Here is a 15,108-nt window from a genome sequence, read left to right as displayed (position 1 = left end):
GGATTCGCCCGGGTGTCTGAGTCATAAAAGGCATTAAAGGATGGCGCCAGCTGTGATTTTGCTTGTTTATATCTTTTCACAAGTTATAATGTTTTGTTACTTGTTCGTTTCGTCGTGTCTCCACAGAGTCCCCCCCCCCCCCCACCCACACACACACTCTCCCCTCTCCCTCTCTCTCTCCCACTAAAGTTGCATTTACACTGTGGTTTTTTGTCTCGTGTGTATCAGTACTGTATATTAGCAGACAGTGTGGTTTCTTTTGGTATAGACAAGCTTAGAGGCTTACTTAAGATGTATCATTGATTGTTTGTATCTTTAACTTCAGATGGAGGCGACTTGATATACAATCTTTCAGGGTATTGATAATGTCAAAGTCAAGTCTTTTTTTTAAGAAGTCTACCACTGATGTAACGAGGATAAATAAGGACAAAATCTTTATTGAATTTAGTAAAACTAATATCCGGAAACATTCCTTTTCTAACAAACAGAGATGCACCATCATGAAACACACTGTCTGATGTTGTTAAAAATGCACAAACCATTAACAATAACACTTTCAAAAATCTGCTGGACAAACACAAAATTATGACTGAGTCACTTTATTTGTACGATAATTGATATTGAGCAAACGATTTTAGCATGTTAACTTAGTGTGATTGACCTTCAACAAATTTGATAATGAGATGGGAAGCTAAAAAAGCCGCGAGGCTTATGGATACCAATCCAGTCCCTACCACTACAAGCACTACTGGAAGTTCAAAAATAACTCTGTGGTTTGTATGGGTTGTGAAAGACTCGAGTGAGTGCCCTTGCTTTTGGTATTACATGAATTGTTTTGTTTTTGATCAGACAACAAGCGGCAGAAGTGCGCCGTCAGGTTGCAGGCAGTACTGCTAGTAGCATCGCCAGTAATGAGACCACCCGCTCCCTTGGTGGTCAGTCCTACGCCAGTCATGGCTCCATGGTATGTTTGGCTCTTTACACTTTTTTTTCTTGACTACAGTTTTACATTATTCGATGTTTGACTATTGAATTCTGGTAGTGGTAGACTTGGAACTGAGAGTGAGATTAAGGATGACTGTGCGTGTGTTCCAGGAAAAGTACTGGGCAAATGTTCATGAAACTTTACATTATAATTTACATGTAAATTCTTCCAGATGGTATCTACAACGTTTTTCTAATTTTTTAAAATGTCTTTGACGATGTCATATCTGACTTTTTTTTTAAAGTTGTGGCGGCACTGGAGCAACTGCATTTTTTGTTCAGTCAAAAACAAAATCATTGAAATTTTGGTCAGACGTTCTTTGACCAGGTCAAGACTTTGGGAATGCATTAAGTTTAGAACTAGAAGTTTAAAAATGAATCAACTAATTTACCAATCAAAGTTATGTTTGAACTTGAAATTACTGTTACAGATTCAAAACTCATCACAAAGTATTCTTTGTTATAATTTTTTTAATCCAAAAATATACATTATAATTCATATTATGTTGTGTTAGCATTGAAAATGTTTCTGTGTGTAAATGGAGCTGATTGTGACATACTGTAAATATAATATCACTTCATGTAACTGATGGTCAGAATGTTTTTTATTTCTTTATTTGAAGATCACTCTCACAGATCTGGTAGAGCCACCAGACTATGAAGACTTTGTCATCCAGAATCAGTGCCTAGTAGAGCGTGACCCATTCAGAGACCTTCTCCTGTACCCAGAAAATGACATTGAGGTGCAGAGCATCCCCAAACCCTGCAGGACTCTGTCACAACTCAAGCCAGAGCCTGGGTAGGTGCACAGTTTTCTCTCCCTCTTTTGATGGGTGTGCCTGTTAGCTCACTGGTAGTGGTTCCACCTTCCAAATTGATTTCATTTCATTCTTGAATCGTCTCATTGCTGGGAAATTTGGGTTGCATGCTCCGTGTAGAAAGCTCGCAGCAACTAGAGTTCAACAAAGGGAAGTAAGCACTCTAAATGCACACAACATGTGTAATACTAATGATGCCTCACATCAGAGTGAGAGTTGTGCGGAACCAGTCTCCTGGCACCTGTTTCTGCTGATGGCTGAGAGATGGAACTAGTTTGTAACAAACGTGTGAATGCTTTGTTGGTGTAGATACACGTACCCTGAAGTTCAGAATATTTACAAAAGCTGTTTGGTTGTTGCAGTGCTGAGAATGACCCTCACATCAGTGACTGCTTGCGGCGCTATACGGCAGAATACACAGCAGTCAGCAGAAGGTATGGAGTCCACAGTATTTTATACATTTTTGTTATTTGTAAAATGTCTAACCATAACAACCCCACTGATGCTTTTACTAGTACAGTGATACTTGTGAACGTGATGTATAACCCCTCTGAAAAAGCTATACATCAGATCATAAGACAGAGGTGTTCTTTTGTTTTCATTTGAGTTAAAAAACAAAAGAATTCTGTACTCACCGATACAAGGACAGCACAATAATACAAATGTTCGCTTATAAAAGCTTCATCAGGTAACATTTATTTAGATATATTTATTTGAGGTTAAGTTTTCAGCTTCGAGGTTTGTCTCTGCGCCAGTGGATGCGTTCCAATCCTAAGTGAACATTGTCAAACTTAAGTCTTTAAAAAGGTATGGTGTGTCTGTGTGTGTGTGTGTGTGTTTGTTTGTGTAGACGTTTGGTTTAGAGAGGCAATAAAAGTGACGGTGTGTGTTTAAAGAGGTTATACAAGTGAAGGTGTGTTTTCAGGTACCAGGTGTACAGCTCCAGTCGCTGCAACAAGGAGCGTATGTCAGAACACGGACTGGTCCAGCACGACTATGAGATTGATGTGGAAGACACGCCGCCAGAGACGGAAAAGGTAAGGCTATGATGCTTTGGGTGCGTAGAAAGACATCCTCGTCATATGAAAATAGTTACTGATTCAGTAGATACGCAGTGTATAATTTGTGTATTGAGTTGCGTCAAAAATGAAGGAATTTTCAGTGTGCTTGTAGACATTGGTGTGCATGCATTACATCAGATGTGCAGCCTGTCTGTTTATTTGCAATACAAGACAATAAAATAAGATAATACCTCTTTACAAGTTACTTTGCAATCTTCAAAACAATACCACTTCACAAGTTACTTTTCAGCATTCAAGTTCATTTTTTCACTGAAGCCGTAGAAAGTGACAAAATAGAACTCTTCAGTGAATAGACATCATGTACTTTTTCTCACATAACTTATGGATGCAGAATGTTTCCTTGAATAACTACAAATATGAAAAGCGACGAGGGTGAAGAGAAGAAAGATGAGAACCAGAAAATGGTTTGGAAGGAACTTCAAAACTTTGTGTTTAATTTTTTGCACATGCTTTATATGCTTTCTGTTGCTAACTTTCAGAATACAACCAAACGTCAATCGATTCATATGAACGACACACCACGGGGCAGCTGGGCGAGTAGCATCTTCGACCTGAAGCAGTCGCAGGCTGACCCCATGCTGCCCAATCTCTTTGAGCGCACCAGCTATGACGACGTTGACCGCAACAATGAGGCGCAGCGTCAGCAGAATCGACAGGATTCCATCTTCTCCCTGTATCCCTTGTCGGAAGAGGTATGTGTGTGTGTGTGTGTGTGGGGGGGGGGGGGGTGAGTGTGTGTTTGACTGTGTGTGCGTATGTGTGTTTGTGTGTATGTATGTGACAATGTGTGTTTCGGTGTGTGAGTGTTTTTGTGGGTGTGTGTTTGTGTTTGTGGGGAAGGGCGTGGATGTGTGTGTATATGCGTGTCTGTGTGTGTGTGTGTGTAAGGAAGTATGACGCTACTTGATCGATGTTCAGCTGGCAGTAATATCTGTGCATTACCATACCACTTTTTCTGGAGTAGAAAACTTAATAGCAAATTCTGCTATCAGAAAACAACAGAAAACACCAGAAAAAAAAGAGAAAAGCTGATGATTTGGGAAAGCATGCAGGCATAATAAATGAAGGAAATGGAGGATGGTTAAAGTTAATTAAATTACATATCTTAACCCGACTCACATTTAGCATTAACTTCAGATTAATAGCTTGGACACTGAACTACGCTTCACCCCTAAAGGGGAAGCAACCCCTTAAAAAAGAACGGCCTTGACCCAAACCAAGTTAACAAGAGTCAAGGTCATACCGCTCTCGCGACCTATCACGCGAGACCCACCCGGCGCCATGTTAGAACGTCACTCCTACTTCAGCCTCCGATCAGCTTGGACGTGTTTTCACAGCTACGCTAAAGGCTTTCAGCCTACTACTGTTTTTCAAGCAGTTTTTTCACCCCGTTCTACAGGTCCCTGCCTAAGCAAGATTGGGTGAGCTCTTTCTAATTTGTTCGGCTCCTGTTTGTTTGTGTCTTTCTCCGTTTTGCAGTCTGTTTCGTGTTTACGTTTCTTAGACTGTTTGTTTTCGTCAGCATGGCTGACAAAGAGAGAAAGAAGCCTCAGACTAGGCAAATGGCTGCTGAGTGTTCGCCTAGTAAGGTCACACATAAAGAGACAGGCAAAAGTACTACCGTCTCGGTTCATGATCCAGTTTCGCAAACTACCATGTCCGTTAATATTTCGGACCCCGATAGCCCAGTCATGCCTGTACTGAAAGAAGCTAAAAGTAAGGCTCCTTCAGCCAAGAAGAGACGTAGTGGTAAAGACAAGACTCGTGCGAAAGATGATTTTTCCTCCCTTTTTGAGAAGTTTTCTGTCAATATGAATAACATGTTTGCACAACAACAGCAGTTTGCAGCTGATTTGCATGCTACTCGTAAGGAGTTGCACTCGCTCCCAGCGGGAGTGGGCGGAGTGGCTTCGCTGGCTTACGCTAAGGTTCCGCCTTCATGCACTATCACGTCGGCCGACGTGCACGCAGAGCAGAGTGATTACTTCGTTCAAGGGGCGGTTTCACGCTCTTCAGGTTTGTCAAGTTCACCGGTAGCCAGGTTCTCTGGTGAAAGTGTTCATGTTAGGCCGGAACTAGTAGCCCCCCCGCCACGGCCGGGGGGTGAAAGTACGACTCCCCGGAGGCTATCGCTCTTAGCAAGCGGAACTCGGGGGGTCGACACCGGACAACAAGTTGGGCCGGAACTAGTAGCCCCCCCGCCACGGCCGGGGGGTGAAAGTTCGACTTTCCCAGAGGCTATCGCTCTTAGCAAGCGGAACTCACGGGGGGTCGACACCGGACAACGAGACAGTTGTACTCACAGGCAGACTGGTATGTCTCCGGTGAATGTAAACAAGTCTCAACTTCCTCCCTCTGGGCAGGATGCTGCTTTCGGGCAGGCTTTGCACGGTCCTTCCGTTTTGCAATCAGCCTCGCCTGTGGTGGATCGTTTTAGTGACGCAGCTAGTCACAGTGACTTTCACGGTCCAGCCACAGCAGATTCGGAGTTCGATGATTCTCACTCACTTTCTGAGGAGGAAGTCGATGTCAAGTTGTCACTCAAACTTAAACCAGCTATGGTTACTGCAGCTCAGGTGTCTGCCAAGTACTTCGCTGAAGGGGTGACAGCTACGACGAGCTTTGCGGCACCACCACCCTCAGCGGTGGGTGATTTCCGCCCTGCCTTAACGGAAGTTCAGGGATATCGTTTTAGCGAGTCTCCTTCTGTTGCTTACGAACTTTCCAAGGTGCTGGCTAGAACTTCGGGTTCTGAGAATAGCTTGCCTGTGGATACTGTGCCTTTACTGACTGCACACGGTCAGGCGCCTGATGCTGCTCAGCCATGGCTTGCCTCAGGCCAGTTACGGAAGGCGAGCACTTCGTTTCATGCACGCAAGTTTACTCTCTCCCGTCGTCACCACAGCCTTATTGAGACTTACGCTTTGCCGAGTGCACCGCTTCCGGTCACTCCGGAGTTGGCGAACCTCAGGGAGGATGTCTATCGTTTTGACAAACCTTGCACTTACTCTGAAGGTGCATTGATTGGTTTGGAGGAGACGGGAAGATACTCGTTGGAACTTGCGTCTCTTTCAGAGACACTTCTTAGATCTCTTTCTCGGTCGATCGCGGTGTCGTTGGATCCTTTCGAATTTCGAAACGACGCTAGCGTGAAAGACGTTCCCATACTCCTGGCCTCTTTGGCTAAGGTTTCAGCCGAACAAATGTCAGTCGCGGCACGGTTGTACGCACATGCGGTTTTCACGCGCAGGGACGCTTTCTTGTCTGGCTCTAGAATTCAAGACAAGTCTACTTTGGACTTGCTCAAGGTCTCTCCTTTCACAGAGGGGTCTTTGCTCGGTCAACCTTCACTTGACGCGCTTGACAAACAAACACAAAACGCTAGGGACTTAGCGATCGCAAAGCTTGCCCAACATGGTCTCGCTAAGCCTCAGGCCAAACAGCAGGGTCCACCTAAAGCGTCTTTCTCTTCTGCTAATCGGGGACGCGGCTCTCAGCATTCACAGTCCTCTTTTAGGGGTAGAGGCAGGGGCGCTCCTTACCCCAAGAAGAAGCCGTCTTTCGGCAATGCTAGGGGGTCGGGTCGAAAACCTAACCCCCAATGACGAGGCCCCGAGCTACTCATCCCCACAGCCCCCACCCTTTTGGTGGCGGGCGGCCCCTCCCGGGCCCTTCACTACTGGTTACAGCATGTAAGCAGTCAGTGGATTGTGGGGATAGTACGTTCGGGGTTCAGGCTGCTCTGGAAAGAGCAGAAAGCGCCTCTTACCAGAACACCTCCTGCATTCAAGTTTCCGGCAAAACCAGAGGCAAAGGCCACAATTCAGTCGGAAATCGCTGCTCTTCTTCAAAAGGAAGCAGTGGAAGTTGTTTCAGACCACAACTCCCCGGGTTTTTACGGGAGGATATTCGTAGTCCCAAAGAGTTCGGGAGGGTGGCGTCCAGTCTTAGACCTGTCCCCATTGAACAAATTCCTCCGGGAGATTCGGTTTACCATGGAGACTCCCTTTTCCGTTCGGGAGGCACTCAGACCAGGGGATTGGCCAACATCAATCGATCTGACGGATGCGTATTTTCATATACTCATGCATCCGTCAGATCGAAAGTGGCTCAGATTTCGATGGGCAACAGAGATCTATCAGTTCAGGGCTCTCCCCTTCGGCTTGTCTCTGGCCCCTTGGGTCTTCACAATGGTGACACGACAACTTTGTTCCCTGGTCAGGCAAAAAGGCATTCGTCTGCGTGCATATTTAGACGATTGGCTCGTCCTAAATCAGAGCCAGCAGTCTTGCAGTCTTCACACGCAGGCAGTGTTGGATCAGGCAAACGATCTAGGTTTTCAGATCAACCAGAGCAAATCAGAGCTGATACCGTCTCAAAACTTCACGTACCTAGGGATGACATTCGATACGGTGGCATGGTCAGTCCGTCCCTCCCTAAGAAGAGTCAACAAGCTCCAAGACCTTCTCAGGTCTCTCAGGTCACAGAAGCAGGCCAAGGCCAGGGTCTTGGCGTCGGCCCTAGGACAGATGGAATCTATGGCCACTCTCATTCCGCTGGGGAGAGTTTGCAAAAGGCCGTTTCAGGCTGCACTCAGCTCGGAGTGGAATCCGGCTTACCAGGGCTGGGATGTCTCTGTTCAGATACACAGCTGGATTCGACAGACCACAAATCAGTGGTTGCAAGCAGACTTGTTTCTGGGAGTTCCGATTGTGCTTCCTCCTCCGGAGGTCGACATGTTCACAGATGCGTCTCAGTTAGGCTGGGGTGCTCATCTTGCACAGCTCACGGCCTCGGGGACTTGGCCCGAGAGTCAAGCCCAGTCTCACATAAATGTGTTGGAGTTGGAGGCAGCCTTTTTGGGGCTTCGGAGCTTCTTCCCTGCCGTTGTCGGAAAGCATGTTCGGCTACATACCGACAACACCACGGTAGCGGCTTATGTGAACAAGCAGGGCGGTTCACGGTCGCAAACACTCTCAGTCAGAACTTGTCAGATTCTGCGGTGGTGTGCTCAACATCGGATCACTCTGTCGGCGAAGTTCTTACCAGGTCGGCTCAATGTTCTAGCCGATGCTCTCAGCCGTTCGTCCAGTGTGTTGCACACGGAGTGGACGATCACCCACCATGCACTTCAGAGATTGTGGGTTCAGGTCGAAAAGCCTGTAGTCGATCTGTTCGCTACGAGGTTTTTCTGGAGACTACCGGTATTTGTCTCCCCGTTTCCCGATCCGGAAGCTTGGAAGACAAACGCTCTGGAGATCAACTGGTCGGATCTCACGGCGTACGCCTTCCCTCCGTTTCAACTGCTGGGCAGGGTACTCAGAAAGGCCGAGATGGAACGCCCGTCTCTCATTCTGGTGGCTCCAATGTGGACAAGCCAACATTGGTTTCCGGACCTGCTTTGTCTCACAGTAGGTCCTCCTATTCCGCTAAACCTAGAGAGGGGAGATCTGCTACAACCACGCACGGGCGTTCTTCACGAGAATCCGCAGGCTCTGCGGCTTCACGCGTGGAGACTGTGAGAAAATCTTTGCGTCGCTCAGGTGCTTCCAAAGGGACTTTGGATCTGGTTCAAAAGGCTCACAGACAGTCTACTAGTTCTGTTTACACATCACACTGGTCTGCATGGGTAGCATGGTGCGCAGATAATGGGGTCGAAGCTACATCCCCTCGGTCAATGCAGGTAGCTAATCATTTGTCTTGGTTGGCCTCCCAAGGCAAGTCCCCATCATCTCTTAAGGTCAGGAGATCAGCGATTTCGTCCACCTTAAAGCAATTAGGTCGCACTATTTCCCTGGGTGGAGTTATTGCAAGCGTGCTAAGAGGCGCTGCATTGGATTTTGTTAAGACAAAGACTCCAGTCCCAGCCTGGGATCTGTTTTTAGTTTTGAACTTCTTGAGATCTTCGGATTTTGAACCTTTACATTTGGCAAGTCTCCATAATCTTACACGTAAAGCTCTTCTGCTCACTTTACTGGCTACAGCTAGACGGAGCAGCGAAGTACACGCGCTCTCAGGCCTTCCAAAAGACATCTCTGTTGAGAGTGATGGTTCTATCTCACTTCGTTTTAGACCCGATTTCTTAGCAAAAAATCAAAAGCCTCACCATCCTGCTCCCGTTATCAGGATTCCGTCTTTGTCCACTATACTAGCACCAGGTGACCCTGACATGACAAATTGTCCAGTGCGAACACTTAGCAGCTATTTGTCTAGGACTGCTCCGTTAAGAGCTAAGGAACAGAGACTTCTGTTTATCTCACTCAATACTGCTCGGAACAGGGACCTGTCACGGGTGACTTTGGCTAGGTGGATCGCCACACTCATAAAACAAGCATATGAGTGGTGGCAGAAAGGAAAAGGGGGGGGGCAGTCCGTTCTCCCCATGTCGTCTGCACGTACTCATGAGGCGAGAGCCTGGGCCTCGTCTTTGGCCGTACTACAGTCAGGAAGGCTGTCTGAAGTACTTGACTCTGCGTATTGGGCGTCTGAAGACGTCTTCATAAATTTTTACTTGCGTGACATTGCAAGTACGCGGCAAGATGGGACCAACTCCTTACCGGCTGTGGTAGCCGCAGGACAGGTTCTTCCAAGATCATAGAGTAAGTACCCGCCACCTACATTAGCAATCTGCTAAATGTGAGTCGGGTTAAGATATGTAATTTAATCGAAAATTTTATAAGTAAATTTTGATTTGATTAATATACTTACCCGACTCACATCGTTAATACCCTCCCGCCTACCCCGCTTAGGGTTTCCATAAAAAAGAACAGATCATTTCAGTAGGAGTGACGTTCTAACATGGCGCCGGGTGGGTCTCGCGTGATAGGTCGCGAGAGCGGTATGACCTTGACTCTTGTTAACTTGGTTTGGGTCAAGGCCGTTCTTTTTTAAGGGGTTGCTTCCCCTTTAGGGGTGAAGCGTAGTTCAGTGTCCAAGCTATTAATCTGAAGTTAATGCTAAATGTGAGTCGGGTAAGTATATTAATCAAATCAAAATTTACTTATAAAATTTTCGATTTATTATCATTTCTCTGACTCTTATCTGTTATCAGGAGGAGCCCATCGAGAGACGCACACCAGCTGAGTTGCCCAAGGAACACTTTGGTCACCGTATTCTGGTCAAATGTCTGCAGCTTTCGTAAGTCTTTCACTTTATTCCAGAGACTTGTCTACGTTCTTTGATTAAAGGCGGAGACAGACGCACAACACAAAACCATGTTTTCGGGAAAAACACCATCTCAAAACGTCGGGGAAACACATGTTTATAAAGTGGGGATGTCACACGCAAAACACACAGATGAAGCGCGCTGTGTGTTTTCACATAAATATCGGTCAGTGTCAGCTTGACCCGTCCAGCTATCGCCCTGTGTTTGGGAACACGGCTGGCAATGCCTACTGATACGGTCAGTGTCAGCTTGACCTGTCCAGCTACCGCGCTGTGTTTGGGTTTGTAAACAACACGGCTGGCAGCACCCACTGATATTATTGCCTCTCTTCAATCGTGATAACCTTGAGACAACAGTTTTACACTGGTGCTATGTCAGGCCAGCAATGTAGACTCACACTCAGATAGTTCAGTGTTTGGTTTGTTTGTTCACAGACTGGAGATGGATGTGGAACCACTGTTTGTCTCCATGGCGCTGTATGATTCTCGTGAGAAGAAAAAGGTGAGTCATTTGTTTATGAGTGCTTTAAGAGCAGACTCACTGAATCATTAGTATGAATGAAATATATATATTCTTGTACAAATATATTACCAGCCCCACTTTCTTCTTTTTTTTACCATGTACTTTTCATTATTTTAGGCTTTGTTTTTGCAACTTGATGCCAGATATAATTTCATTTGTTTGTTAAATTTCTGCAGATCTCGGAGACGTTCCACTTCGACCTGAACTCCGAGCAGTCGAAGCGCATGATCGCAGGTCATGTGACGCGCATAGACGTCTCGACCCTGAGCCGAGCCTGCACCTTCTCCATCACCTACCCCTCCCCTGATGTTTTTTTGGTTGTCAGGGTGAGTTGTTGAAAGCCTGTGTGTGTGAGTGTGTGTTTGTTGAGACATATCACTTGTTATGGAGCAGCCAAGTACCTTTGCTTATTTCGCTTCTTTATTTGTTTTATCGGTTGATTGTAAGAATTATTCTTACATTTTGCTGCTGCATATTTTAAGTTTTGATGTTATGTGAAGAAGCATGTTTAGGTGAACATTAAATTTAGTTTGTGTTCACGTGCTTTCAGTTGCCTGTGTCATATATATCCCTGAGTAGGTTTTTTGCTATGCATTTGTGTGGATTTGTTTGTGTTGCACGGAAAAATAACACTTTTACCATTATTTTTGTCAACAGCTGGAGAAAGTGCTACAGCAAGGAGATATTGGAGAGTGTGCAGAACCCTACATGAAAGAAGATAAGGTAAATAATTGTTCCCCTTAGTTATCTGTATGTGTGTGTGCTTTTTAAGTGAATTTTCCCTTGAACTTTTGTTTTGCAAAAAAGGAAATTGTGGGTGTAGTCTTCTTCTTCTTCTGCGTTCGTGGGCTGAAACTCCCACGTACACTCGTGTTTTTTGCACGAGTGGAATTTTACATGTATGACCGTTTTTTACCCCTCCATTTAGGCAGCCATACGCCGTTTTCGGAGGAAGCATGCTGGGTATTTTCGTGTTTTTATAACCCACCGAACTCTGACATGGATTACAGGATCTTTTTCGTGCGCACTTGGTCTTGTGCTTGCGTGTACACACGGGGGTGTTCGGACACCGAGGAGAGTCTGCACACAAAGTTGACTCTGAGAAATAAATCTCTCACCGAACGTGGGGACGAACTCACGCTGACAGCGGCCAACTGGATACAAATCCAGCGCGCTACCGACTGAGTACATCCCCGCCCCGTGGGTGTGGTGATATCGAAACTACGGTTTACTATCTGTCTGTCCTCAACTTTAATTGAGGATAGTTGCCCTGTACAGGGATTTCCTCATTATTTTGAAGAAGAAGAAGAGGATGCCGAAGCATAGCACTCTAATCTTGTTGTTGATTCTAAATATTATTAATTGTTGCATAAAACACCGTTTTAACCAAGCATAGCTCATTCCATGAGAGTTCACCCTGAAAAAAACGATACTCACAAAGAGCACTCCATGAAATGTTCTCTTTTTCCTCAGTCAACCAAAGAAGAGAAGTATCGACAGAACGCGGCCCAGTTCTGTGAGCGGCTGGGTGGGTACCGGATGCCCTTCGCCTGGACGGCCATCTACCTGATGAACATCGTGACGGGCGGTGGCAGCATGGAGAGGGAAACGTCTGTTGAGAAAACCATGGATGCTGCACAGGAAACGGGCTCCAGAGCCGCTAGTTTAGGTGAGCGTGCACACAGCTTGGAAAAAGTGAATGGGAATGGAAGTACAGTGGGAACCCCCCTTTTAAGACCTCAACAAATCTTAGAAAATCAGGTCTTCAAAAGGAGGGAGTCTTAATCAGGGGTGGGACTTTTCCGCGAATCCGCGGATTTTCGCGGACACAACTTACGAATTCCGCTGGAGCAATCTATTTTTCCGCGTCCCATTTCATCACAGTATCTATAACTTGTTGACTGAATGATATGGAGAGAAGTGAAGATGGAACAGAACACTGGAGGCTTGAGAGTTAAATTGTGCTGACTGAAAACTCCTGATAACTAATAGTCATGTTGAGCTTCAATGCATTGGGGCGTCACTTGGATCATACTATTGCCAGTATTGGATTATGGATACATGGTTTATTAGTAAGTATGCACCATCAAAATGGTACCATTGTTGTGTGAAAGTTTTTGTTTTGTTTGGTTGGGTTTGTTTTGGGTGTTTTTTTTTTTGGGGGGGAGGGGGAGGGAGTGAGGAGAATGTCTTTTCTACCTGATCCAAACGAGTTGAATTTTAGTCTCAGAATGCACCAGATTGCACAGATTTGAATGTACCATTTAAAAAAAATCCGGGGGAACATGCCCCCCAACCCCCCTAGAAAAAAGGGGATTTCCTCGTTTTTCATCACAAGAGAGTCCCACCCCTGCTTAATATGGGGGTAAATTTACTGAGGTTATGAACAGAAAATCTGAGAAAACCGTCATGAAAGGGGGAGGGGGTTCCACTATAATATGTTTAGGGTCACACCATCTGTAAATGCGCGTGAAAAAACTAGGCCTAAACTTTGATCCATGTCTTGAACTGTATTTTCTTACTCACCTATACTTATGCAGTCCCACTTAGTGCCTGCAGTTCAACCACAAAACTGTCTGAATACTGTATACAGTCAGATGTGTAAGTAGGAGCACAACTCAAACATTTCAAGAGAGATGCATTAAGGAGGAGAGTGATGAAATCGTGTTTTTTGCACCCCTCCATTTTCAGATGTTTTTAGCTTGTGCTGTTTCCATGCCTGTTACAGACAGACGGAGCGGAATGGGATCCGGCCAGTTTGAATCGTTCCGCTCCAAACGTTCCAAGGATGACAACAGCCTGTTGGGAAGGCGAGGGTCAATGGACCGTGACCGTGGTCGCAGCGGTTACGAGAAACACGAGAAACACCACAGCTGGTCGCCAGATGTGTATGGTGCAAATCTTGAAAACTTCCGGCCTGTGACTCTGACCGTGTCCAGTTTCTTCAAGCAGGTTGGTGTCAAATGTTGTTTCAGTGCTGTTTATTTTAAGGTGGTCGCTAGCTTTTCTGTTCACACAAAAAAAGTACAGCTTCATAGTTGACTAAGGGATGGATTGCTTCTGCAATCTGACATCGGTGTGTTTATTCTCATGTTTTCTAAATGATTGCATTATCCGTCAGACTCTGATTCACCATTGTTATTTTGTCGGTAAAGGCAAGAAATTGAATTTTGCATGTGGGCAAATTGTTGTTGCCGCAATGGTTAGATGGATAACGTTTCTGTGCTTCACCAAGCTTTGCAGACCAATGGCTGAATATGTACTCAAGGCCTTTGTTTTTCTACTTACCCCATTAGACTTTTTTAGTTTTACAGTAAAGGAATAAAGGCCAAATGTTCATGAGCTCATTGTTTGAGGCTCTTTTTATGATAACACTTATTATCTCCCCTGGCCAAAAAATTGTTTGGTGTGTTTGTTAACCAGGAGGGGGTGAAACTGAGTGACGAAGATCTGTACAAGTTTCTGGCTGATCTCAAACGCCCGTCTTCTGTCCTCAAGCGAGTCAAGTGCATTCCAGGTATGGTATTAATATTCTTTGTTCTTGTTGTTGAGATTAGATATGGTTTGCGATGAAGTGATTCTCACATGGCTGATTGAGGAATGCAGGTACATTCCCAACTCGCTTGAGATGCAGAAGAAAAATCTGGTTTATAATTTTATTTTGGTGGCTGGAGGGGGTAGGGGAGGGGGTGGGCAGCACAATTTTGGAGAATGAGAGGGGTAGGGGAGGGGGTGGGCAGCACAATGTTGGAGAATGAGAGGGGTAGGGGAGGGGGTGGGCAGCACAATTTTGGAGAATGAGAGGGGTAGGGGAGGGGGGCAGCACAATTTTGGAGAATGAGAGGGGTAGGGGAGGGGGGCAGCACAATTTTGGAGAATGAGAGGGGTAGGGGAGGGGGTGGGCAGCACAATGTTGGAGAATGAGAGGGGTAGGGGAGGGGGTGGGCAGCACAATGTTGGAGAATGAGAGGGGTAGGGGAGGGGGTGGTCAGCACAATTTTGGAGAATGAGAGGGGTAGGGGAGGGGGTGGGCAGCACAATTTTGGAGAATGAGAGGGGTAGGGGAGGGGGTGGGCAGCACAATTTTGGAGAATGAGAGGGGTAGGGGAGGGGGTGGGCAGCACAATGTTGGAGAATGAGAGGGGTAGGGGAGGGGGTGGGCAGCACAATTTTGGAGAATGAGAGGGGTAGGGGAGGGGGTGGGCAGCACAATGTTGGAGAATGAGAGGGGTAGGGGAGGGGGTGGGCAGCACAATGTTGGAGAATGAGAGGGGTAGGGGAGGGGGTGGGCAGCACAATGTTGGAGAATGAGAGGGGTAGGGGAGGGGGTGGGCAGCACAATGTTGGAGAATGAGAGGGGTAGGGGAGGGGGTGGGCAGCACAATGTTGGAGAATGAGAGGGGTAGGGGAGGGGGTGGGCAGCACAATGTTGGAGAATGAGAGGGGTAGGGGAGGGGGTGGGCAGCACAATGTTGGAGAATGAGAGGGGTAGGGGAGGGGGTGGGCAGCACAATGTTGGAGAATGAGAGGGGTAGGG

General features: G+C 46.2%; 2 protein-coding genes across 7 annotated transcripts in view; both read left to right on the top strand.

Moving 5' to 3' along the window:
• The window catches only part of LOC138966326 (dedicator of cytokinesis protein 7-like), a 96,820-nt gene that overhangs the window by 273 nt on the left and 81,439 nt on the right, over positions 1-15,108 (top strand). For all 6 annotated transcript variants that reach the window (XM_070338518.1, XM_070338517.1, XM_070338514.1 and 3 more), the window contains exons 2-13: positions 850-964; positions 1,608-1,783; positions 2,165-2,236; positions 2,728-2,839; positions 3,364-3,576; positions 9,936-10,021; positions 10,484-10,550; positions 10,748-10,897; positions 11,229-11,294; positions 12,045-12,240; positions 13,300-13,523; positions 13,995-14,088. In XM_070338518.1, the coding sequence (XP_070194619.1) occupies positions 850-964; positions 1,608-1,783; positions 2,165-2,236; positions 2,728-2,839; positions 3,364-3,576; positions 9,936-10,021; positions 10,484-10,550; positions 10,748-10,897; positions 11,229-11,294; positions 12,045-12,240; positions 13,300-13,523; positions 13,995-14,088 (1,571 nt within the window). The remainder of the gene's footprint in view (positions 1-849; positions 965-1,607; positions 1,784-2,164; positions 2,237-2,727; positions 2,840-3,363; positions 3,577-9,935; positions 10,022-10,483; positions 10,551-10,747; positions 10,898-11,228; positions 11,295-12,044; positions 12,241-13,299; positions 13,524-13,994; positions 14,089-15,108) is intronic.
• Positions 1-15,108, top strand: part of LOC138966333 (nucleolar transcription factor 1-B-like) — a 71,431-nt gene that overhangs the window by 27,013 nt on the left and 29,310 nt on the right. The gene's annotated exons all lie outside the window — the stretch shown is intronic.

This window comes from Littorina saxatilis, linkage group LG5, assembly GCF_037325665.1.
Source record: "Littorina saxatilis isolate snail1 linkage group LG5, US_GU_Lsax_2.0, whole genome shotgun sequence".
Taxonomy (NCBI): Eukaryota; Metazoa; Mollusca; class Gastropoda; order Littorinimorpha; family Littorinidae; genus Littorina; species Littorina saxatilis.
Note: the sequence above shows the minus strand (reverse complement) of the source record. Positions and strands in the feature narration are given on the sequence as shown.